General features: G+C 46.8%; 1 protein-coding gene across 1 annotated transcript in view; it reads left to right on the top strand.

Annotated features, from left to right (window-relative positions):
* Window positions 1–3,035: 3,035 nt before the first annotated feature.
* SETBP1 (SET binding protein 1) overlaps window positions 3,036–26,561 on the top strand; it is a 301,077-nt gene continuing 277,551 nt past the window's right edge. The window contains exons 1-2 of the mRNA XM_087715277.1: window positions 3,036–3,356; window positions 25,579–26,246. Coding sequence (XP_087571403.1) covers window positions 25,749–26,246 — 498 coding nt within the window. The 5' untranslated portion in view covers window positions 3,036–3,356; window positions 25,579–25,748. The remainder of the gene's footprint in view (window positions 3,357–25,578; window positions 26,247–26,561) is intronic.

A 26,561-nucleotide genomic window follows, 5' to 3' on the forward strand; every position in this document is an offset into this window, starting at 1 on the left:
CCAAGTGTGGCCTTACCAAGGCATTATAAAGTGGTATTAACACTTCACATGATCTTGATTCTCTCCCTGTTTATGCAGCCTAGGCGTTTCTGTCCAACTGAATGGGCTACTGATGAATCCACTCAGCAACTTCAAGAGTTGTTGCAGATTTTTTCTTGTTTGAATTAAAATTATCTCTTTTGGGGGGGGGGGGTTAAAAAATGGGAGCTTTCTCCTTAAAGGTAGTCCTCAACTTATGACAAGTCACTTGGTGACTATTCAAAGTTACAACGGACCTCCAAAAGATACTTATGACCTGGTTAGCCATAAATACATAACAATTGCATCCAAATTTTGATCATAAGTCCTTGGGGATGCTGGGCAAGTGCAAGGACCAGGTGTAAGTCCTTTTTTTCAGTGCTTTGAACGCTCACTAAACAAATGGTTGTAAGTTGAGGACCACCTGTATAGAAATGGCCATTGAAAAAGATGCTCATATACAGAGTATTTCTCACCCAGGCATCCCCAATGCTGCATTTCCCAATCTAGGCAATTGAAAGATGGATGGACTCCGAAAAAAAACACCAAAAGATGGGCACATTTCATCATATATGGTGGACTTGTGCTAAAGCAAAAAAAAAATTTGGGCAAAGATACATAAATGGCTAGAAAAGATGATAGGGAAACATGTAGATTTTAAACCTGAACTGTTTTTATTAGGTATAATAACACGAAAAAATTGATAAGAGAAGTAGGTATTTAATATTACACGTTTTAACAGCAGCAAGGATTATATTTGCAAAATCCTTGAAAAATGAAGATACACCGCAAGATGAAGAGATAGTCAGGAAGATATTAGATTGTGCGGAAATGGACAAATTTGACATTGAAAATTAAAAAGAAAGAAGATGGAGATTATTATCAAACATGGAATCAATTTTACCGGTGGCTGGAAAAAAGAGGTGGAGACTAAGAATGTAAATTTATAATGATTAAGCAATAATTAACCAGACAACATGATGTTCATTGAGCACTAAAAATTTTATTTAATACAAAACCAATAAAAAAAGAAAGGAAGAAAGATGGATGGATGGACTGCAAGCCCCAGAATTCCCTGTCTGGCATTGGAATTCTGGGATTTAGAATTCATTCCTCTTCAAGTTGACCAGTGGACAAAGCCAGAGAATTGGGTACAAAATGCAATTTTGCTGGGCGAGAAAAATGCATAGAAATTGCAATTTTGCTAGGAGACTATGACTTCCCAGCATTCCCCGGGCAGCCTGGGGAATTCTGGGACTTGAAGTCTGCCCATCTCTGAAATGCTCAGTGGAGAATTCCTGTCTAGGGTTACAAAACTACAATTTTGCAAAGAGAGAAAAAAAAAACCCTATATAGAAAATAGGATTTGTCCAGGAGGACTATAATCCCCCCCCCCCAGAATTCCCTAGGCAGACAGGGGAATTCTGGGACTTTCAAGTCTGCCCATCACCAAATCACCCAGAGGAGAAATCCTGTCGGGGTATGAGAATTGGGTACAAAACATAATTTTGCTAGGAGGGAACAGTGTATAGAAATTATAATTTTGCTAGGAGGATGTGACTTCCCAGAATTCCCTAGGTAGCCTGGGGGAATTCTGGGACTTGCAGTCCACCCATCTCTGAATTACTCAGTGGAGAATTCCTGTTTCGGGTTACAAAACTACAATTCTGCAAAGATGGAAAAAACCCATATATAGAAAATGGGATTTTTGCCAGGAGGACTATAATCCCCACCCCCCAGAATTCCCTAGGCAGCCTGGGGAATTCTGGGACTTGTAGTTCTCCCATCTCTGAATTACTCAGTGGAGAAATTCAGTCTCAGGTTACAAAACTACAATTTTGCAAAGAGGGAATAAACCCCTATATAGAAAATAGGATTTGGCCAGGAGGACTATAATCCCCACCCCCCAGAATTCCCTAGGCCAGTGTTTGTCAAATGCTGGCTGGGGAATTCTGGGAGTTGAAGTCCGGACATCTTCAAGTTGCCAAGGTTGACAAACACTGCCCTAGGCAGCCTGGGGAATTCTGGGACTTGCAGTCCACCCATCTCAAGAGTTGCCCAGCGGAGAATTCCTGCCTCGGGTTACAAAACTACAAATTTTGCAAAGGGGAGGGCGGGGGGGGAAAACGCCGTATATAGAAAATGGGATTTGGCCAGCAGGACTGCGGTCTCTCTCTCTCCCCACTCCGCCCCCCCCACCCACCCACCGCCACAACCTCCCTCTCTGGCTCGGCCGCTGGGGGCGCAGGGAGCGAAGGCGACAGACGGGGGCGCTGTGGAGTCAAAGCCGCCCCACTCGCAACCGGCGGCAACGGCAGCAGCAGCAGCGAACAACGCACCGACTCGGCGACCGTCTCGGCGGGCACAGCGGCGGCTCCTTCTCCGGCGGTGATGCGGCGGCGCTGATCGCTTTTTCCCCCCCTCTTCGGCCGCGCAGGAGAGCCGGGCGGCGGAGGGCACCGGACTCGCCCCCTCCCCAAAAAAACAGGACCACCCCCTTCCCTTCCCTAGCCTCGATCGCCCAGCGGGCGCAAGGCGGGGGATCGGCGCAGGGGAGCGAGCTTTGCAAGCGGGGCGTCTCTTGGGCTTCCCTATTCCCCCCTCCCTCCCCAGAAAGGTAGACTCCCCCTTTTTTTTCTCCACCCCCCTTTTCTTCTCCTCCTCCTCTCCCTTTTCCCCTTCCTCCCGTTTTTTTCCTCCTTCCATTCTTTTTTTTTTTTGCACGCTCCTTTTGAATTTTTTGCAAGCTCCTTTTTTTTTTTTTGCAAACCTTGCATCGATTCCTCCCCGTTGCATTCTTCTTCTTATTGCAATATATTTCCTGCTATTTTTATTTTTATTATTATTATTATTATCCCTTGTTTTGGGGGTCCAGCCCCCTTTCCCTCCCTCTTGCAAAAAAAAGCAATCTCGGTCGCCTTATTTGGAGAGGCGCCATTTTTCCCCTGGCTTGGAACCTCGGCGGCTTTTTCTCTCTCGCTCCCGGTTTCGGGCGGCGACTGCCTCGCCTCCGCCCGGCGCCTTCCTCGCGCGCCCTCCCCCGGCTGACAGCTCCGACGCCGCCGCCGACGCCGCTGAGCCATGGCCCCGCCGCCCCTCCGGCACCCCGGACAAGCGCTGGGCTCCTTCGGGGGGCTCCCGCGAAGGGCCTGGGTCGGGATCTGAGCCGTGGTTTGGTTGTTTTTTTCCGCCCCTCGCTCCAGCTTTACGCCTCCCCTGCCATCCCCACCTCGACCCCCGGACTCGGAGGGGCGCTCCGACGACCCTCTCCGTGCAAGGGGAAAGAGAGAGAGGGAGGCAGGCGCCGAGCAGAGCGCGGGAGGCGCAGGAGGAGATGGGTGAGTGCTGCACGCGATCCTGATCTCTTCCCCCCCCCCCTTGGTGGGTGGGATGTTTTGGGGAAGGGGGTCAAGTCGGCTTGGAGGGTGATGGAGGAGGAGGGGGGGGGAGTGCTGCACACGATCCTAACCCCCTGGGTGGGATGTTTTGGGGGGCTCAGTCGACTTGGAGGGTGGAGGAGGAGGTGGGGGGAGTGCTGCACGCGATCCTCATCCCCCCCCCATGGGTGGGTAGGTGGGATGGGATGTTTTGGGGAAGGGGGTCAACGACTTGGGAGGGTGGAGGAAACGGAGGTGGGGGAGTGCTGCACGCCATCCTAAACCCCGTGGGTGGGTGGGATGCTTTGGGGAAGGGGGTCAACTCGACTTGGGCAGTGGAGGGAAGGAGCTTGGGGGGGGACTTCTACACGCGATCCTGAACCCCCTGGGTGGGATGTTTTGGGGAAGGGTCAGTCGGCTTGGAGGGTGGAGGAGGTGGGGGGTGTGTGCTGCACGCGATCCTGACCAGTGGAAGCAGGGCTGTGTGTGTGTGTGTGTGTGTGTGTCTTTAATGGGTGATCAAAAGAAGGGGGATCTGGGGATCCAGCGGGCGGGGATTCCCGAGCTTGCAAAGTTGGAAAGGAAGGGGAAAAAAATAACCAAAATAAAAGTGCAGCTTTTGCCCGGTTTGGAAGGGTAAGAGTGGGGTGAGGGGCTTGGGAGGAAGAGGATCAGGCAATGGGAATCCGTCCCGCTTCCGATCCTGTGGCCGGGAGGATCCTTTTGCGGAGGGTCCCCCCCCCCTCCTCCGTCCAGGTGAGCGCGGAGCGGCTGCTTTCGGCTTCCCTGGGAGTAAGTTGGAAGGGAATTGGGGAGGGGGCCCTTCTTCAACCCTCGGTGGGTGGGTTGGGGAAGGGGCGTCCGGTCCTCCCCTGGCGAAGTCTGGGGGAGGAGGAGGAGGAAGGGGCTTCCTTGGGATTAAGCGCCGTTGCCAAAAACGCCAGTTGACTTTTGCAAAGGAAGGTGGCTTCCCATTGTGCCCGCTTTGGGGCTGGTCAGGCTTTTACTCGCGAGAAACCCCATCCGCGCCCTGGAAGAGTCTTCCTTCCCTTCCTTTCCTCCCCATGGGGAAAGCCACCTCCCTTCCCCGATAAGATAAGGGGGAATCTGCGTGTGCCCTGCTCCACGACTCTCTCTCTCTCTCTCTCCTTGTACGTGTGTGTTTGTGCATGCCTGAGTATGCGTAAAGGGGCAGCCTCTTGCGTGTCAGAGGTGTGCAAAATGGCATTTCCGCCTAGGTCTCACCTTCCTGCTTGAATGTCAAGGCGAGGAAGGAGAGAGAGAGAGAGAGAGAGGAGAGGTGGCCTCCCTCCTCTCTCTTCCTCCCCCCTCCCCCCAAATTATAACCCAGGTCCCAATTTTTTGGGGGGTGGTGGTGGTACCATTCTCATGTTCCTAACCAGATCCGGTTCCCTCCTTTTTCCCCACCGTGCAACGATGCAAAGCGATTTCCCCCTTTCTTTTTTTGCAAAAAATCTGGGGCCCAGTTGCTGAAGGATTGTTTTGACATTGGTGAAAGGACATCAGCCAGTGGAGCTTGCAGTGATAAACAAGGGCTGAGGGGTGTGTGTGTGTGTATCTGTGTGGGGTTGTGGTTGTACACACACAGAGCAAAAAAAGCCTTTGGAAAAATTCACAATGCAGTGTTGTTGTTGTTGTTTTCCCCTGCAACACCTCTCCATATCTCTTGCCACCAAGGCATCCGAGGGGATCCTTCCAGCTGCTCCTTGAGTTTAAACACCCAGCACCCCAAATAACACACACACACACACACACACACACACACACACACACACACATTCAGATGCACACAGGAACAAAACACACCCCCTTTTTTTTACCTTCACTTTGCTTCTGGTTTTTCTTTCCTCTTTGTGGGGAAGAAAGCAAAAAGGTGAGCAGAATGGGGGGGGGGGGGAAGAGAGCTTGTAATGTGTCAGGTGTGTAGTAGGTGTGCCCTGGGAAGGGAAAGGAAGTGGGTGTTACAATCTCTCTGTGTGTGTGTGTGTTTGTGTGTCTCCCCAGTTTCTTTCTCCTTTCTTGCTTTATTCTCTCTCTCTCTGTCTCTGCTGATGTTTTGATTGAAAAGACTGTACACAATTTTCATTTGGGGGGGGGAATAACGGGTTTGATTGAAATGCAAATCTCGCACTTGGATTTGGGGGGGGGGGCTTGCTCCTTATTTTTTTTTTTGACTCTGAGCCAGAGATATTTGGGATGGGAGGGGGGATTCATGTAAGTAGCTGGAAGGGAAGATGCGTTGTGTTGTTTGGAAGGACAAGAAAGATTCCTTTAAAGCTTGGCGCATGTGTGATTTTATTTTATTTTAATTCTCCTGCCCCTGGCTGTACGGTGGAAACGATTTCTTGTTCTGGTCATGCTGCTTCTTGTACAACAGTGTAGGCTGGTTATCTTGATGTGCTGCTGGTGGCAACTCTTCCAGTTTTAGGGACTCAGGCAAAACACACCCACCCACCGGGAAATTTACCCCATCAACCCAAAAACCATGCGGGTTTATTTTTATTTTTTTTAAAAAAAATATTATTATTGTTTTGGGAGAGTTGCGAAAAGTCACATCTTCTTTAAACGTGTCCCTCCTGCCTCCACTCCTGTGCAGAAATTAACACCATCTCCCTCCCCACAACACTACAGAGCAAAGAGAAACTCTATCTAGAGCAGCTGGGAAATCCTGTTGTGTCATGTTAGCGTGTGGTCTAACACGTAGGGGATTTCTCTGGGGCTGTAAGTCGAGGGGCAGAGTTGAGGGATGTGGAGAGTTTGAGGGAGGGCTGGTGGGAATCAGAAAGGTGGGGTGAGTAAGAGGGTAGAGATCTTGGGTTGAGCAGGTCACGTCCTCTGTTGGAAGTTCTCCAACATCAGGGCTTCAAGGTTCATCCTTGGTGTGTCTCTTTCTCCTTTCCGAGAGAAACCGCACAGAAGTTGTGAGTGTGGATGTGTTTATGGTGTCTTCAAACCAGCTAGGCTCCATCCTTCAAGAGAAGGGAGGGAGCCAGGCTTGTCCTCCAGAAGAACTTTGTCCCTTCCATCTTTTAGCTTTTGAATTCTTGCAGTAACAGAATAACAAGAGTTGGAAGGGAATCTGGAGGTCTTCTAGTCCACCACCAACCCCCTACTCAAGCAGGAGACCCTATGCCATTTCAGACAAATGGTTGTCCAGTCTCTTCCTAAAAACCTCCAGTAATGGAGCACCCACAACTTCTGGAGGCAAGTTGCTCCACCGATTAATTATTCTCGCTGTTAGGAAGTTTCTCCTTAATTCCAGTTGCTTCTCACCTGGATTAATTTCCATCCGTTGCTTCTTGTTTTGCCTTCAGTGTTTTGTTTATATAGCTTTATCTTTTTCACATTGTAAGCAGCACCCAGCACACACAGCATCACATGTGCTAAGGTGGGCAGCCAATAAATTTAATAAACAAAACAATAAAAATAAACAAACAGGTAACTGAGAACTTGTCAGTAGAAAACATACAAGGATGGAGGGAGATGTTCTCTCTCCATTCCTAACAGTTTGAGGTTTGTTCAGAATAGAGTTGGAAGGGACCGTCGAGGTCTTCTAGTCCAACCCCCTACTCAAGCAGGAGACCCTATGCCATTCCAGACAAATGGTCGTCCAATCTCTTTTTAAAAGCCTCCAGTGATGAAGCACCCACAACTTCTGGAGGCCAGCTGTTCCACAGGTTAATTGTCCTCACTGTTAGGAAGTTTCTCCTCAATTCCAAGTTGTTTCTCTCCTTGATTAGTTTCCATCCGTTGTTTCTTGTCCTGGATTCCGGTGCTTTGGAGAATAGCTTGACTCTCTCTTCTTTGTGGCAGCCCCTCAAATACTGGAATGCTGCTATCGTGTCACCCCCTAGTCCTTCTTTTCTCTAGACCTGTAAAGGTGAACCTATGGTACGCGTGCCACAGGTGGCACCCGGAGACCACTCTGCGGGCACGCGAGCTGTCGCCCAGTTCAACTCCACTGGACATATGCGCGCGCCTCCCACCGGCCAGCTAATTTTCTGACCTCTGCCGCACATTCGGCAGAAGCACATACAAGTAGGGGGAACACGGGCAGGGGAAGCCCTCCCCCCACACTTCAGGGAGGGCCTCCAGATTCTGGGGGAGGCTGTTATCGCCCTCCTGGAGGGCTCGAGAAAAGCGAGGAGGATGAAAAAAGGGGCCTACTGGAAGTACTTTTGCGACCGTCTGCCAGTTTCACCCTCCCAGTGGCTCGAGGAAAGCCTCCGGAGGAGAGTGAAAATGCCTCCCCCCTGCCATGGTGCAGGAGACCGAGAACGGGGGGTGTCACCCATGCATGCGCAGGGGGGTGGGTGGGTGCATTGCATTGGGGGTGTTGGCATGCACATGCATGCGATAACGTGCGCACACATGATTTAAGCACACAAGGAGAACAAGGTTATCCATCACTGCTCTAGACTGTGATGGCGAACCTATGGCATCAGTGCCACTGGTGGCCCACAGAGGCCCTCCCCCCTGCGGGCACGCCAGCCATCACTCCAGCCCAGCTCCACCGCCGAAGCACACGAGACCCCCGTCGGCCAGCTGGTCTTCAGGGCTCTGCCCCACATATGTGGGAGACGGGCAGAGCACATGTGCAGGGGGGTGCTTGCATTGCAGTTTGGGGGTTCGCACACATGCATTTGCCCCCACGCGCCCTGTTTTGGGCCTGGAAAGCCTCCCGCACCAACCTGGTAGCCAAATATGGGCGAGGGGGCGCACGCACGCATGCATGGGTGGTGGTGCATATATGGCGGGAGGGCGCTCGCATTGCATTTTGCAGTTATGAGTATGTGCTTTGTGCACTCAGCAACACCAGAAAGGTTAACCATGACTGCTCTAGACTATTCATATCTGAGTTCTGCAACTGTTCTTCCTAAATTTTTGTTTCCGGGACTTTCATCCTCCTAGCTCTTCTCTGCTCTTCTTCCAAAGTCTCAACGTCTCTTTTGTAATGTGTTGTCCAAAACTGGACGCCGTATTCCAGGTGTGGATCTTGGGTAGACTCACAACATGCTAGAGATGGAAGCAGCCACAGAGGAGGTCATGTGGTCCACCCTCCCCTCCCCCCCCTTCAGGAACTCCTGGATTTTTGCAGCCACATGTGGTAACCTTCCCTGTGGGTCCCATCGCACATGGGGAATGCAGCAGAATGAGCCCCTCCACATGGCTGGGAAAAACTCCCCGTTTTTTCCTGAACATGAGCTTGAGAATTTGGAGTGGGCGGAATGGATCTTAGCTCTGTTCTACCCATTTCATGTCTTTGAGAGCGGTGAGGTGAGCATTGCTGAAGATAAAACACGGGTTACGGAAAGCTTGTGCACCAGAGACAAGTTTCCTCGTGTGTCCAATCACACTTGGCCAATGAAGAATTCTACTCCATTCTCAACTTTGATATTATGTAAGTTGACGGCAGCAAAAGTATTTCATGTGCAAAAGTGAAAGGACACTTCCATTCCCACCATGGATGAATAATGGCTGCAGAAGCTGATGGAGTTAGCAGAACTAGCTAAATTAACTGTTTTGATCCAAGAAAATTGTATGTATGTATGTATGTATGTATGTATGTATGTATGTATGTATGTATGTATGTATGTATTGTGTCACAACCCCTGGTATGCCCAAATATGGGAGGAAGCATACTGCTTCCTTTCTCTGTCTATCGGCTCGTCATAAGAGACCATCACAACAGAAAGCCATTATTTTTAATGTTGCCTTTGTTACATTTGTGTTGCGTTTGTGCTGATAAATAAATGAAGGGAGACTAGTATAGATCTATTTCAAGCTATTTAGCTCTCATCAGCTAGCCATACCCCTACTGGGATTCAAACATGGGCTGTTTTTCATATTGGGCAGTTATGTTTATCTATCTATCTATCTATCTATCTATCTATCTATCTATCTATCTATCTATCTATCTATCTATCTATCTATCTATCTATCTATCTATCTATATCTGTGTGTGTGTGTGTGTATAGAGTTTTGTTTCTACTTGGAAACCGTTTCTGGACTTTGTGCTCGAGGTGTGGGAAAAAATGAAACTTTGATTTTGGTTTGTTGATATAGAAATGGCTAGTCTATCGACTATGTATAAGTAAAAAGTTGAGGTTTGATGTTACTATCCTATTTTACTGCGCCAAAGGGAGTCGCAAGTGAACACATTTTCCGTTCTTTTTCCATTCTTTTCTGCACTTTTCCCTTCCCTTTTCCCTCTCCTGTTTTTCCTTCTATTTGTTTTTGTACTTCTGTCTTTGATACTATAAACCCGTGATGGCAAACCTATGGCATGTGTGCCCAAAGTGGCACGCAAAGCCATGTTGCTCGGCATGCGGGCCATGCCTGTTTGTCTTCTAGGCTTCTTGTGCGCATTAGCGCACGCAGCAATCAGCAGTCCTTCGCATGTGCATCAGTGCCAAAACCGGCCTGCGCATGCGTGCTGGCCAGCTGATCGTTGGGCACGTATGTGCACTAGAACCTGGAAGTTCAGCTTTTCTGGAGCGCAGCCTTGACCAGCGTGTGGCCCAGTGGTGGATTCCTACCAGTTTGGACTGGTTCGGCTGAACCGGTAGTGGTTTGGTGGCTTGGGTTGCTGGGACCGGCAGTGATCCAGGCCTGCCAGGCTCCCGAACCAGTTTCCCATATGGCGCCATCAGCACCGCCAACATGTTTTTTGGTTTCTGCACATACGCAGAGCAATTTTAATTGTCCTGCGCATGCGTGCATCAAGTGTGCATGCACAAAGTGCGCACACAAGCAAACCCGCAGTACTGCCTGCTGGAACCCACTCCTGGTGTTGCGCCCATGTGTGACATTTCCGCAAGATCTTTGCGGAAAATGTTCGCCATCACTGCTACAAACGAATAAAAAAATTGAATGTGGGAAACAATAATTCTATTCGATTCTCTGCTATTCAGTATCCCCAATTTTTTTTTACATCGAACAGGGAAGGTGTTTTCATTTAACTGCAAGTTGTGAAGCAGGAATTGATGGGTGTTGCAAGGAGTGGAGATAACAGGGGACATTGTGTGTTTGTGTGTGTGGTGGTGGTGGTGGTGAAACCCTCCAGGCCTTGCCTTATATGTACATCTGTGGAGTTTGAAAGGACCTTCCCAGGTAGCGAAATGATGACCCTTCTTCCTGGGGTGGGGAGAGGGAAAGTAAACTGATCCTTTCCATGTTGATATCCATGGATATTCAAAGGGTTGGTGGTATCAAGAACAACCTCAGAGCTGACCACCTCTAGGGGCATCTTCATTATGAGGAACCCAGTAGAGATGACCTCATGGACGGCTTGGTATTTGTTTATTTTATCTATCTATCTATCTATCTATCTATCTATCTATCTATCTATCTATCTATCTATCTATCTATCTATCTATCTATCTATCTATATCTATCTTTCATCTATCTATCTATCTATCAATCATCTATCTATCTATCTATCAATCATCTATCTATCTATCTATCTATCTATCTATCTAGATATCTATCTATCTATCATCTATCTATCTATCTATCTATCTATCTATCTATCTATCATCTATCTATCTATCTATCTATCTATCTATCTATCATCTATCTATCTATCTATCAATCATCTATCTATCTATCTATTTATCTATCTATATCTATCTATCTATCTATCTATCTATCTATCTATCTATCTATCTATCTATCTATCTATCTATCTATCTATCTACTATCTATTTATTAGACTTATATACCGCTTCATAGGGCTTTCAGCCCTCTCTTAAGCGGTTTACAAATTTTTTTAGCAAATTGAGTCAGCAACTTGCCCCCACAGTCCGGGTCCTCATTTCACCCACCTTGGAAGGATGGAAGGCTGAGTCGACCTTGAGCCGGTGAGATTTGAACAGCTGAACTACAGATCACAGTCAGCTAAAGTGGCCTGCAGTACTGCACCCTAACCACTGCGCCACCTCGGCTCTTATTCTATTTTTTGTAAGCCACCTTCGTGTGTCGGAATCCAAAGCGTTTGTGGAAGAGGGTTTTCGGAGTAGTGAAAAGTTGGTTTGGAGGAATGCAGATGTAATCGAAACATCTGGACGGTTTTGTAGCCCGGGGGGGGGGGATGGCGTTGAAAGAGGACCTGTGTCTCTGTGTGTGTTTCTGTGTGTGTTTACGTTCTCTGCTTTCCTTCGATGATCACAATGGGGATAGCAAGTCTTCCGCTAAGGAGAAAATATCTTATTTGGATGCGCCCTAAAATTGTTTCACCCTCTTGTGCATCGTTTTTCTGCAGGTAATCCCTGCTTTACGACCAGCCTTGAGCTCAACATTTCCATTGCTATGCGAGACTTTGGTTAAGTGAGCTTTGCCCGATTTTACAGCCTTCCTATGCCAAGGTTGTTGAGTTGCTTCCCTGCAGAGGTTAAGTTAGTTACAGTGCAGTGACATGAACCCAGTTTCCCAGTTCACTTTGCATTGTTAGGAGGTCGTAATAGGTGATAATGTGACCCCGGGATTTTGCAATCATCATAATGCGAGTCGGTGGTCTGAATTTTGTGACCACGGGAATGCTACAACAAATCATAAGTCTGAAAAACGTTCCTACGTCACCGCTGTTGTAACCTCAGATGGCCACTGAAGAAACTGTTGTAAGTCAAGGACTACATGTACACACACACACACACACACACACACACACACACACAGAGCTCCCTTGTATTGTGCATGCTTTCCTAAGCTATTATTATACGAATGAAAGCAAATAAATGTGTCCCAAGATAATATTGCAAAATCAAATCTGGGTCGGTAATCTGGACCAGAGATTCAGTCTTCCGAGCTTTTGGACTTTTTGCCGGAGCCCATCCTCTGGGAAGATCCCTGAGGATGGGTTCCAGCACGAGTCCGAAAACCTTGGGGACTAAACCTCTGGTCCCAATGACTGATCCAGATTGGACCCTAAATGGTTATAATTTGGGAAAAGGAGGATTGCTGATTTATTTCCGTGAGAAATAGGCACCGTCTTCATTTGAAGGGCGCCATTGGAACCACCCCCGTTGCTGTGGGGTGCCATCACCGGAGGTTTTTAAGAAGAGGTTGGATAGCCATTTGTCTAGAACAGTGTTTCTCAACCTTGGCAACTTGAAGATGTCCGGACTTCAACTCCCAGAATTCCCCAGCCAGCGAATGCTGGCTGGGGAATTCTGGGAGTTGAAGTCCAGACATCTTCAAGTTGCCAAGGTTGAGAAACACTGGTCTAGAATGATAGAATGTTTGGACTAGAAGACCTCACGAGGTTCCTTCTAACTCTTTTACTCTGTATTCTGAATTTAGTGGCGTTTAGTAGATGGGACATGGTCTAGTAAAAGGGATGCGGTGGCTCAGCGGCTAAGACGCTGAGCTTGTCGGTCAGAAAGGTCGGCAGTTTGGCAGTTCGAATCCCTAGCGCCGCGTAACGGAGTGAGCTCCCGTTACTTGTCCCAGCTTCTGCCAACCTAGCAGTCCGAAAGCACGTAAAAATGCAAGTAGAAAAATAGGAACCACCTTTGGTAGGAAGGTAACAGCATTCCGTGCGCCTTCGGCATCTAGTCATGCCGGCCACATGACCACAGAGACATCTTTGGACAGCGCTGGCTCTTCAACTTTGAAACGGAGATGAGGACTGCCCCCTAGAGTCAGGAACAACTAGCACGCATGTGCGAGGGGGGAACCTTTCCCTTTCCCTTAGTAGATGGTTAGATCATAACTCCAGCCAATAACAAGAATCTGATTTAAGAGACTCTGGGTTCTGAATGTGAAGGTAGTGATGGCCATCCATAATCAGGATTTTGGGGAAAACCCTCCAGTGTTCTGGAAGAATCCAATTTTGGAGTTTCCGTGGAGAAATTTTGAAGAGCGTGATAGATAAACTTAACTAGGAGTGGGATAATTTGTGGTTCAGCCTGGCTTCTGGAAGCAACTGTTGACTGTAAGAAACTCTTGTTCATCATATCAACAAAGTTTGTTTAGGCATCATCTGTTTCGTAAACAGAGCAGTTACGGTTTGTTCATCCAGGTTTGAAGGTTGCAATGTCCTCTGAGCCCTTCCTATTTCAACTGATGGATTAAATAAAGCACTCAAACTTCCATTGCAAACCAGGACAGTTGTTAAGTGATTATTATTTTTTGGCCACGTTTTGCAATCTTCCTTGCCACCGTTGTTGAGTGTATCACTGCAGTTGTTAAGTGAGTTAACACAGTTGTGAAATGAATGGACTTTGCTTGCTTTTCCCCTTGAAAATGTTTTGCTTCTCATTTAAGAAACTTCTTCTGATTTCTTCAACTTCTTGAAGGAGTAGTGAAAGATTTTCAAGGAAAAAAAAAACTCAAGAAAGTCCAGCTGCCTTTTGAAAAAGCTTTGAAAATGCACATTTGGATTTTCTTCTACAAGCTAAACTAACCGGGACTTTTCCCAGTTCCTCCTAGGAGTTGGTTTCCAGTCCTTTCACCACCTTGATAGACTTTCTCCGTTTTTGCTGCAGTTGAACAACGTCCTATTAAAAATACATGCGTTCAATCCTTGGAATTTCTAATAAGGGTCTTTCTGATGAATGGATTCCGTTCATGAATTCTGAATATTGCAATTTAATATTCTGAATGACTGGATCCAACCCTGGGTGCTCATTTATTATCGGACTTCAACTCCTCAAATTCCCAGCAATGACTGTGGGTATCCTATCCTGGGTACCTTCCAGGTTGGGGAAGGCTGACCTTATTATTTTTAATCCTTAATATTAAATAGTAATGTTCATAATTTATGGATGACACTCGGAGCTCACGTTTCGCTAACTTGGTGGCTTCGCAGTGTGTTAGATTTCAACTGTCATTGTTCTGACCGAGGCTTCCCCCAAAAGCACGAAGCAGATTCCTGGTCCCGATAAAACCCCTTTTACTACTGCAACGTGCTCTACATGGGGCAGCCCTTGAAGAGCATTCGGAGACTTCAGCTTGTCCAGAATGCAGCCGCGCGAGCGATCGTGGGTGCACCTCGGTACACACACGTTACACCTATCCTCCGCGAGCTGCACTGGCTGCCTATTGGTCTACGGATACGTTTCAAGGTGCTAGTCGTCACTTATAAAGCCCTTCATGGTATTGGACCTGGGTATTTGATTAGATACCCAGGGTTAGATCCCACAGATTAGGCCTCCTCCGAATTCCATCCACTGGCCAATGCCGATTGGCTACCACCCGGAGGAGGGCCTTCTCTGTGGCTGCTCCGGCCCTCTGGAACGAGCTCCCCGTGAAGATTCGGACCCTCACCATCCTCCAGGCTTTCCGCAAAGCCCTTAAAACCTGGCTGTTCCGACAGTCCTGGGGCTGATGAGTTCTTGTCCCCGCCGATATGGTGTGGCTGTTGATTGTTTTTAAATTGTGGTATTGTTTTGTCTGTGTCTTTTTTTTCCTGTTTGTATCCCCCCCCCCAACTTGGCTTCTGAGCCGCCCTGAGTCCCTCTGGGAATAGGGCAGCATAGAAATACAATCAAATCAAATCAAATCAATTAAACGAATGTGAATTCCTCTCATTCACATTCAACAAAGGCCTGGCAAACAGTCTTTCAAAGGTGAATTTATGACCACAGACCTTATCTAGGTTGGAAAGCTGCCATGTAAATATTTTCCAAATGAGGTGCTGTGCAAGGAAAGACTTGGGCACAGAATCTCTGAGATTCACGGACAGATCTTCACACTCCTGAAACGAATAAATGAACGAAGGAACTGTTTCCTGCAAAAGCCCCCTCCCCTTTTGCTCCTCTTTTATTTCCTATGGGAGGGGCCTTAATCTTCTACCTGTGGCTTTACTCCCAAGTCGACCCTGATTTCTTAGCTATTCTTTTCTTCTGGCAGCTCTGCGCATGCGCACACTGGGAACAGACTTCAGCTGTTCCTCTGCCTCACTGCTGTCTAGCTTCGAAGGCAGCCAAGAACTGCCAAACAGTCTTAGCCCCATCTCTGCCTCCGATGCAGAGCCCTCGTCCGAGCTTTCCCCAGCCTCCAGGACTGGCCCATGTTCCTCCCCAAACTCCTCACTCTCCAACTCTGCTGCCAGCTGTGCTGGCCACTGGAAGGCCACAACAGTCATGTCCCTCAGCCACTGAAGCCATTGCTAAAGTCCATTTCTGGGTTGAGGAAAGCTGCCGCAGGATAATAACCATAGTCTTAGATAAAGAATATCAAAGAAGAGGACATAGATGGATATTTCCTGAAGTTATCCTGTTTGGATCTAATTGTATCAATAATGATGTTGCACCAAGTAGGGAGGACTAATGGATGGAAATAAGAGTCAACATCAGAATCAGAGTTACATGGCATTGAGAGATACAATCAAGGTTTTGCAGCCGTTAAGGAAAGATATTGAGAAGGTGAAATAAATAAGGGGTTAAGATGCCGAATGTATTCTCTCTTGTTTTTTAGATATAGTCTCAAGTAAATCCCATTTTATGACCCAGTTCAGCGGTCACCAACTGGTGGTCCGTGGACCACTGGGGGTCCACGAGAAATTTTTGCTGGTCCGCTGAATTTTTTTTTGCATTTTTTTATATTGCAGTAATTCAGGGGTCCGCAAACGATGGCCCCTGGGATGGGTTAGGTCAGTGATGGCGAACCTATGGCACGCATGCCACAGGTGGACCACGGAGCCATTTGTCAGGGCACACAAGGCGCTAAGTTTACCCTTTTTAAAGCCATTTTCCGCCATCCCCAGGCTCCAGAGGCTTTATAGGAGCATGGGGAGGGCGGAAAGAGCCTCCCCCGCTCACCCGGAGGCCCTCCGGAGGCTTCATGAGCTTCCGTGAAGCCTCCGCAGCGCAAAAAATTGGTTCTATGGGCAAACCGGAAGTTTGGGAACGGACTTCTGGTTTGCTCGGAGGGTTGTTTTGACTGCTCCGGAGGCTTCAGGGAAGCCTCCTGAAGGTCCCTGAAGCCTCCGGAGGGCGTCGGGGGTGGTGGTGGAGGCTGTTTTTCGGCCTCCCCAGGCTCCTATAAAGCCTCTGGAGCATGGGGAGGGCGAAAAAAGCATGCAAAAAATGGGGGGTCATGCCTGTAGTGCACGCACGAGCACTGGGGGGGGGGGTTTACACATTGCATTATGGGTACGGCATGCCTGCACATGAGTATTCATGCATTCATGTGTATGTGCATACTTAGGCAACACAAACCCAAAAGTTTGCCATGGTATAAAAAGTGTGAAAGCCTAATGACGTAGCTCTGTGAGTTGGGATCCAAGTACCATTGGTGATTTGAAGATCTGTGGTTGCCTTGCCTAACATTTCTTACATTCCTTGGAAAGAAAGGTGATGTTTGCGCCCCGAATAATTTGCTGGAAAAGGGAGGGAGGGGGGCCCTTTTAGGATTGACAATAGAAATACAGGTAGTCCTCGATTTGACAACCACAATTAAGCCCAAAGTTTACACGGCTAAGCGGAATATTTGTTAAGTGAGTTTTGTCCATTTGACGCCTTTTCTTGCCTGTGTGTTGTTAAGCGAATCGTTGCAGTTGTTCAATTGATAACGTGGTTGTTAAGCGAATCTGGCTTCCCCGTTGACTTCGCTTGCCAGAAGGCTGCAAAACAGGATCGTGTGACTCTGAAATACTCCCAACTGTGATAAATATGTGCCAAGGGTCCAAAGTTTGATCTGTGACCATGGGGATGCTGCAACGGTCGTTAAGTGTGAAAAATCATCCATAAGTCACTTTTTCAGTGTTGTTGTAACTTTGAACGGTCACTAAATGAACTGTTGTAAGTCAAGGGCTATCTGTAGATCATGTTTTCCCCTTTCTTTATATCCATATATTTTATTTTAGGAATTCCTCTCTTTGGGTATCTATGTTTCATCCTATGGCTAAGTGTTGAATCTTATGATTTACAATGAATGTATTTTACAATGATTAGGATCACGATTTGTTGCTTGTATGTACACTGATAGCTTATGCACCGGAGACAAGTCCCTTTATTGTCCAATCATACTTGGCCAACAAAGAATTTTATTGACTTCTACTCTTACATTCCCCCCATTATTTGTGAGAAACTCAACTGGTGTGGCAAAGTGATGGGTAAAATTGTTCTGAGTTGCCCAGAGATATTGAGAGTCAGCCGCCGTACAACTTTAATAAATTTGGGTGGGTCACACAGTCAGCCAGATGGTGAGGTAGGATTGGGCATTTTTGTCCACCTGTCAAGTCCTTCCTAAGGACCTGAAATAGGCAGGTGTGATGATGTTAAAGGTGTAGTCATAGGATGTACAGGTTGTTCATAATAACAGAGTTGGAAGGGACCTTGGGGGTCTCCTAGTCCAGGGGTCAGAAAATTGCGGCTCTGGAGCCGCATGTGGCTCTTTAATCCCTCTGCTGTGGCTCCCAGTCAGCACCACAGTTTTGAGAGGAGCTTCCGGTTTGGGGGAGGGGGGAAGCAGGGTGCGCCAAAAGGAGACTCTATGGCAAGGGGCGGGTTTTCTGGTCAGCTCCACAACTGATAGTGCTTCCGGTTAGGACAGGTAGAGGAAAAAGGACGCCACACTAGGAGGAGACTCTATGGTGGGGAAACTAGACTTCTGGTTGGCTCCAGAATTGAACAGGGGGCTTCCGGTTAGGACCTTTGTGGCTCTTTGAGTATTTAAGGTTGCCGACCCCTGTCCTAGTCCAAATCCCTGCTCACGTAGGAGACCCTGTACCTTTTCAGAGAAATGGTTGTCCAGTCCTTTGTTAAAAGCCCCCAGTGTTGGAGCACCCACAACTTCTGGAGGCAACTTGTTCCACTGCTTACTTCTCTCCATGTGGATGTGGTACCATTGAGGACTACCCGTTGAGTACGGTTGTCAGGTAGCTACAATTCCATCTGGTGATCATGTCATCTATTCCATATTTTTCTAGCTTACTGTTAGGGGTATCTCCGTTGGGAGACAGAAAGTAGTGCAGCGGAATGTACAGCTAGAGAGAGAGAATGTTGCTAGAAGAAACACATGAATAGAGTTTCAGACACTGCTAGTAAAAACAAGTAGCTTTACTACTGATAATTGCTTCACAAGCAGTGATAGTAGATATTATTTATTTATTTATTTATTTATTTATTTATTTATTTATTTATTTATTTATTTATTTAAAACTTTTATATGCCGCCCAATCCCAAAGGACTCCGGGCGGCTTACAAACAGAATATAAAAAAACCATAAAAACAATACAATGTAAAATAACAATCATCCATCATAAATTCATACTAGTCAGGGCCGGACCTCAACAGCCCCAGGCCTGCCGGAACAACCAAGTTTTTACGGCTTTCCTGAAGGCCATCAGAGTGGGTATGGTCGGGATTTCCGGGGGAAGCTGGTTCCAAAGAGTCGGAGCAGCCACCGAGAAGGCTCTCCTCCGAGGGCCCGCCAGCCGACATTGTATGGCCGACGGCACCCGAAGGAGGCCCAATCTATGGGATCTTACTGGTCGCTGGGAGGTATGTGTCAGCAGGCGGTCTCGAAGGTATCCTGGCCCTAAGCCATGTAGGGCTTTAAAGGTGATAACCAACACCTTGAATTGAGTCCGGAGACCAATAGGCAGCCAGTGCAGCTCACGGAGGATAGGTGTCACGTGGGTGCATTGTGTTAGTCCAAATACAATGCAAATAACAAACAATAGCTTACAGTCGCAGTTCACATTCCAGTCGTCAAGTCATCAAGCATAGGACAAGCAGAGAGAGTGAGTGAGATCTCTTGACTCCTTCTTATTGTAAAGTTAATTACAACTGTTAAGTACATCCACTCATTTAAAGCAACAGCGACCATTTGTTGTTGTATAAAGATATATATTGCCTACTCAACACTAGGAGTATACTCCCAACACTTACCAAGAAGTAGTTTGCGATCTACTTTGTCAAATGCCTTACTGAAATCTAAGTATACCATGCTTGTAGCATTTCGCTGGTCTACTAATTTAGTCACTTTATCAAAGAATGAAATAAGAGTGGTTTGGCATGATATGTTTTTAACAAACCTATGCTGTCTGCTAATTATAACTTTATGTGCTTCTAGTTGTTCGCAGATCTGTTTTTTTAATTATCCTTTCACAGGATCTTCCCAGGTATTGAGATTAGATTGATTGGTCTAACCCAGTGGTTCCCAAACTTGGCAACTTTGGGGGGCTTCCAGAGTGCTCCTGGGCGCTGGGGAGGGTAAAAATGAATGAAACATGGGTCATTTTTTGCTTGTCCTTACCCCTCCAGCAGCACTCTACAAACCTCCTAAAGGCTATGTATGCCCCCCCCCTTTTTGCAAAAAATGGGGCCCGTTTTCATGGAAAAAAAAAGTGCCATTTTTGGGTCTGCAGAGCGTAAAAACTTTTTAAAAAAAATTTGCCTCTTCAAAATCTTGGTGCGTCTTATATTCTGGTGCGTCTTATACTCTGAAAAATATGGTAGATCCAGGGTGGATAAAAATCAATGATTTATCAGATTTTTAAAATTTAAATCAGATTTTTTTAAAAATTTAAATCGATTTTTTTTAAAATTAAAATGCATTTGGAGTAAAAATCTATCTAGTTTTCTATTTAAGATACATTAATAATTTAGTTTATTCAGCACGAAATAGAGCTTACCTATGTAGCGTGAGGCTCTACATTCTGCAACATTGGGACTACCGGTGCGTCAACAGAGGGCCAGAGGAGGAACCGCTGCGGGACGGAGAAGACAGTTGGTCTTTAAAAATTGGGATTTAAATCGAGTTGATTTAAATCAAGCCTTTTTACTAGCGATTTAAATCAACTTGATTTAAATCAAATCCACCCTACTTAGATCTACCCTACTTTGACCACAGAATCTGATTTCGATGTGCCTTTCATCCATTTCTAGAGTATTTATCCTGAAGTTTCCCCGTAGCTTTTCCAACCTTTTCTTCGTAACCAAAAGCTGAAGAGAAGTTGGCATTTGACCCGCGTCAAATCCAGGAAGCTATCTGGTGGCACCTTAGAGATGAGTAGATTTGTTTCCCACAGTACACTAATTAGCCTTGGAGGTGCCACCCGTTTTCTGCTGTTTTGCTGGCAGCACATGAAAGCTGCCACCTCCCTGGAAATGGCTTCCACGAAGCGGCCTCTCAGGGCTCTTCACTACTCCTGGGTGAGTCAAGCTAATTGGCCCAGAAGGACATTTGTATAGTAAGAGAATGATGCTGATAAGCCCGTTCACGCAATCAAAGGGATGAGCATCTGAGGAGGCCCTCTCTCAGAGGCTCATTATCTAAGGGGGGGGGGGGAGAGAGCTAAATGAAGACATCTGAGAAGGTTGTAGGAGTTACGGCGTGAATACGGGTGGTATTAACTTACTACTTTCCTTAACGGTTCACAAATGGGAGCGCACGGGTGTCAACGCATATGCATGTCTGTCCATGCATGCGCTTTGCATGCGTTGAGATCCGGACCCTTACTACCCTCCCGGCCTTCCGCAAAGCCACCAAGTCCTGGCTGTTCCAGCAGGCTGGAGGGAGCTGAGAAGCATCTACCTCCACGGAAATTGTGAATGTTGGTTTTGTTTTTAATATGTTGTCTTTGTCTCGTTCCCCCCTTTCCCTTGTCTTTTGTGAGCCGCCCGGAGTCCTCCGGGAGTGGGCGGCATACAAGACAGATAGATAGATAGATAGATAGATAGATAGATAGATAGATAGATAGATAGATAGATAGATAGATAGATGATAGATGATAGATAGATAGATAGATAGATAGATAGATAGATAGATAGATAGATAGATAAATAAACTTGCATGGCTTGCACGCATGGCACAACTTGATGCGCACAAATATGGTACCTACCACATTTTTCGGATTATAAGGCGCACCGGAGTATAAGACGCACCATGATTTTGAAAAGGTAAATTAAAAAAAAAGTTTTTGCACTCTGCAGGTCTCCCAAACACTCTGCACGACTCATTTTTTTGCAAAAAAAAAAAAAAGGGGGGGCATGCAGAGCTTTGGGAGGCTTGTAGTGTGCTCCTGTGGACTGGAAATGGGGAACGAGCAAAAATGGCCCATTTCTTTCCTCATGTTTGCCCTCCGCAGCCCCCAGGAGCACTTTGCAAGCCTCCCAAACCCTCTGCATGTCCATTTTTGCAAAGGGGGCGGGCCAAAGGCCAAAAATGCTGTATTCAGTGTATAAGACGCACCCAGATTTTCTCCCTCTTTTTGGGGGGGAAAAGTTGCGTCTTATACTCTGAAAAATACGGTAAATAGGACAGCATAGATCCAGAGTGGCCCACGCTGCAATTTCCACTACCGGTTCAGGCGAACCGATCTGAACCGGCTGAATGCCACCTTTGAATGACGGGCGGAATGCACATGGTTCCACTCAGGAGATCAACTTAGGAGATCAACTCAAGCAGCTTGCCCAAAGAAGCGGGAACTTCCTTCCAGGGGTGCTACGAAGGGCAGGGTGTACCTGGACGAGGGTCCTCTATTGCAGGGGTGTCAAAATAGGTGCTTAAATCTGGCCTGCGGGCCAGCCTGGAAACAGCAAAGGACCTGCCAGCAAAAATGGAGCTTGTGGCACCACATTCTGCCCCGTGCCCCATTTTTGGCCGTGATGGCCCACTGCAAAGCCCTCTGCCAGCAAAAACAGAGCTCCATTTTCATTGGCAGAGGGCTATCGAAAGAAAGTAAAAGCCAAACTAAAGGAGAAATGTTCCACCTTTTGCATTTGAGTGTGTAAGAAGGGACAGGAAAAGGAAAGCGGAAAGACAAAGAAGGAAAGATGGGAAGAGAGCAAGGAAGGAGAAATAAGGAAAGAGGGGAAGGAAGAAGAAAAGAGAATGAAGAGAGAAGGGAAAAGAAGAGAAGGAAGGAACTAACTAACTAAGTAAGCTGGTTGGTTATAAGGAGACGGAGGGAGGGTCTGAGGGAAGTCTTTCCCGCAGGTGCCCCCGACATGAGTGATGTTGAGCTGGCCACGCCCATCCCCGGCCCTCTTGAGTTCAAACACAATCCTGATGCGGCCCTTGATGAAATCGCCTTTGACGATGATATTCCCACGCGCGAATACAGATCGCCCTCAACATAACCCCAGTGGAGCCCCATAATTTCTGTTGCTTAGCTCAGCAAGGAAGTTGTTACATGTGGTGTGCCCCATTGCCACCGTGGTTTAAGTGAGTCACTGCAGTGGTTAAGCGAAATTGCTAACAGTTGTTAAGCTGCGTTGGTGTTGGGAGAAATTTGGGACTCGCCCCTTCATTTTGACAGTTTCGTTCGGCTTGCCCAGGAAGGAGCCATCTTCTTTACACTGCTGAGTTGAGTTGTTGAGCTTTTCTTGGTTGAAAAATAATAGAGTTGGACGGGACCTTGGAGGTCTTCTAGTCCAACCCCTTGCCCAAGCAGAGGACCCTCTACTGTTCTGGACAGATGGCTGTCCAATCTCTTAAAAACCTCCAGTAATGGAGCATTCACAACTTCTGGAGGCAGGTTGTTCCACTGGTTAATTGTTCTGTCAGGAAATTTCTCATTATTCCCAGGTTGTTTCTCTCCTTGATTAGTTTCTATCCATTGCTTTTTGTCGTGCCTTGTGGTTCTTTGGAAAATAGCTTGACCCCCTCTTCTTTGGAGCAGCCCCTCAAATACTGGATGACTGCTATCATGTCTCCCCTAGTCCTTCTTTTCATTAAACTAGACATACCCAGTTCCTGCAACCAATCTTCATATATTTTAGCCTCCAGTCCCCTCATCCTCTTTATTGCTCTTCTCTGCACTCTTTCTAGAGTCTCCACATCTTTTTTCTATTATGGCGACTAAAACTGGATGCCGTATTCCAAGTGTGATCTTAACCAAGGGCATTTTGCTGGTCTATGACCGTAATAAAGATATGTTCTTACCAAGGCATTATAAAGTGGTATACTTCATGTGATCTTGATTCTATTTCTGTTAGGAAGGCTGTTTGAGTGTGCCCTCGTGATTTATAGATTATGATGTACGACTTAAAAAAGCAATTGAAATTTTATCCGCCGTGTTTGGGATGTAACTCTAGTGCAGTGGTCGGCTGGGGAATTCCGGGAGGTGAAGTCCGTACAATCTTCAAGATAACAAGGTTGAGAAACTCTGCTCTAATGAGTAATTCCTAGGTTGTAACTAAACTTTGATGGAATGTGCCAGATTTGTATAATGCAAGGATTGGCAACTTTAAAACACTCAAAGAGCCACTGTGATCCTAACCGGAAGCCCCCCATTCAATTCTGGAAGCTCACCGGAAGTCCAGTTTCCCCACTATAGAGTGTCCTCATAGCGCGGCATCCTTTTTTCCTCTACCTGTTCTAACCGATTGTGGAGCTGACCGGAAAACCCAGCCCTTGCCATAGAGCAGCGGTTCTCAACCTGTGGGTCGGGACCCCTTTGGGGGTCGAACGATCCTTTCACAGGGATCGTCTGAGACCATCAGAAAACATGTATTTTTGAAAAAATACGGAAAACATAAAACAATTTTATGGTTGGGGGTCACCGCAACATGAGGAACTGTGTTAAATGGTCGCGGCATTAGGAAGGTTGAGACCCACTGCCATAAGAGTCTCCTCCTGGTGTGCTCTGCTTCCCACCAACCCCAACCGGAAGCTCCTCTCAAAATTGTGGTGCCGACTGGCGACAGGGAGCCGCAGCAGAGGGATGAAAGAGCCACATGCGGCTCCGGAGCCACAGTTTGCTGACCTCTGGACTAGGAGACCTCCAAGGTGCCTTCCAACTGTGTTATTATGAACAACCTGTACATCCTGTGACTACACCTTTAACATCATCACATGAGAGCCACGGGTTGCTGACTCCTGGTGTAATGAGATAAGTTATTGCTATCCTCACTGGTTAACCCATGGGGTGTAAATAAATCCACCAGAAGCAGTGTAATTGGTTTTAAATTTCTTTTGGATGAAGTCCCTGTGAGACCTTCTCACGAACTTGTTTCCCATATGCAAGGGGAAACGTACGGAAACCTGGAACAGCCCAACCACGTAAAATAATTTCATATTTTTTTTCAAGCAGTCCCACCTTTGCCTTCTGTTAATTATTAATTTGAATTTAACTGTTTCAGTTATTTCAGGTAAAAGCTCTTGCGTGTCTGCAAACTCAGGTGACATCTGTGTCTTGTCCAGCAATAGAAAAGGATCACTTTTTAAAGGTAGATGATGGTAGAAAACGTTCCCCAGTTATAGGTAGTTTTTGGTTAACAATGGAAATTGGCTCCATAATCTTCATTAAACAGTGTGATTGTATGGTGTGATGCCACAGGACTAAATTATTTAGCTATGGCCATGTTTGCAATTCTTGTTATTGTTGTTAAGTGAGGATCATTGATTGTTAAGTGCGGACCTCTCCATGACTTCCTGTTGACTTCCAATAAAGTCATTGGGGAAGCCAGCGGGAATTCAATGGGGAGCCCTAGGTTGCTCTGAAGCTGCTGCACACAACACAAGCAAGGCTGGGCTTGGAGGAATTACTCTAGATGGCAAGAGAACATTGGTGTATGGTATGCAGGTGGCTGCCGTGTTCTGTTTTCTTCTCGGACCTGATGATTATCCATGATCTCAGTTGCAAAAGTGAGACCCTCAATGGTTGCTATGATGGGTTGATCTCCATAATGGAGTAGTTGAGGAGCCATGGTGGCGCAGTGGTTAGAATGCAGTACTGCAGGCTACTTCTGCTGACTGCCAGAGGCCAGAAGTTTGGCAGTTCGATTCTTCCCAGGCTCAAGGTTGACTCAGCCATCCATCCTTCCAAGACAGATAAAACAAGGACCCATATGGTTGGGGGCAATAGGCTGATTTTGTAAACCGCTTAGAGAAGACTGTAAAGCACTATGAAGCGGTATATAAGTGGTATATAAATCTCAGAGCTGTTACTATTAACCAAAACTGAATAGGTAGAATGGAATAGAATGATTCAGTTAACAATCGCAGTGATTCGCTTAATGCTGTGTCTAAAAAAAAAAAATGCTTGTAAAATGAGCAAAACTCACTTAACAACTTCCTCCTTACCGCCTTCCCTTTTGGGATCAGTTGTGATGATAAGGTGAGGACTTTCTGTAACTAAAATGTGTATTGACAGCAACATAATAATAATTCTTTATTGTCAGTGCACCACCTATGCACAATGACATTGGTTGAATCCACCCTGAAAATTTCGAGTTTCTCATCTCCCTTTTTTTGTTCCCATTAGTTGCAGATCTGAGAGTTTTTGACTTCCTTCCTGTGGTCCGACCTTTCGACCTCTAAGAAAAGCCAAGTGGAATTTTGCCTTCTCTTCTGGGGGGGAAGGATCCCCTTGTCTTCAGCTCGGTCTCCTCTGCTCTCCACCCCCATAAACTTTTCAGAGACTGGGGGATTGCTATGGAGCCCAGGGAAAATTTAGGCCCTTCCCGGCCGAGAGGAAGTGAGACGGACTTCTTGGCATCTACCATTACTTCTGCCAAAGCTCCTTCTGCCCTTGCAGGATCCGGGGAGATCCTGCTCTCTACGTCCAGCTCTGCGAAAGGGATCTCGGGGAGCGGGGATCACCATCGTATGGAAATTGAGGAAGAGGATGAGCTGTGCTCCAGGAGGGATGTGGATTCGATTTCCAACGCCGACAGCGAAAAGTGGGTAGCCGGCGATGGTCTGGAGGAACAAGAATTCTCCATCAAGGAGGCCAACTTCACCGAGGGAAGCTTGAAGTTGAAAATCCAGACCACCAAGAGGGCCAAGAAGCCCCCCAAAAGCCTAGAGAACTATATCTGCCCTCCAGAGATCAAAATCACCATTAAGCAATCTGGGGAGCCCAAACTTTCAAGAGGTGGGAAAAACAGCAAAGCCTCCAGAGAAGAAGACCACGCTCACTCCAAAAAGAAGGTAAGGGAGCATCTCTTCTTCTTTTGCTTGGGATGGAGATGGGGAAGGATGGGTGTTTCTTCTGGACATTTGTTTTTAGAGAGGGTGAAAGGGGGCATTGTCTTCAGGAGCTCCAATTTTTCCACTAGGGAAGTTCTCATGGACTTTGGTGAGAGATGGGACCTTTGGTTCAACGTGAATGAAATCTAGGTGTTCCTTCTTGACTTCGGTTTTCACAGAGGATATAAAAGGGCATTGTCTCCAGGAGCTCCAATTTTCCCATGAGAGAAGTTCTTGTAGGCTTTGGTGAGAGATGGGACCTTTGGTTCAGTGGGA

The sequence above is a fragment of the Thamnophis sirtalis genome, unplaced genomic scaffold, assembly GCF_051295495.1.
Source record: "Thamnophis sirtalis isolate CommonGarterSnake01/CBP01778 unplaced genomic scaffold, rThaSir2_p1.2 scaffold_5, whole genome shotgun sequence".
In the NCBI taxonomy this organism is placed as follows: domain Eukaryota; kingdom Metazoa; phylum Chordata; class Lepidosauria; order Squamata; family Natricidae; genus Thamnophis; species Thamnophis sirtalis.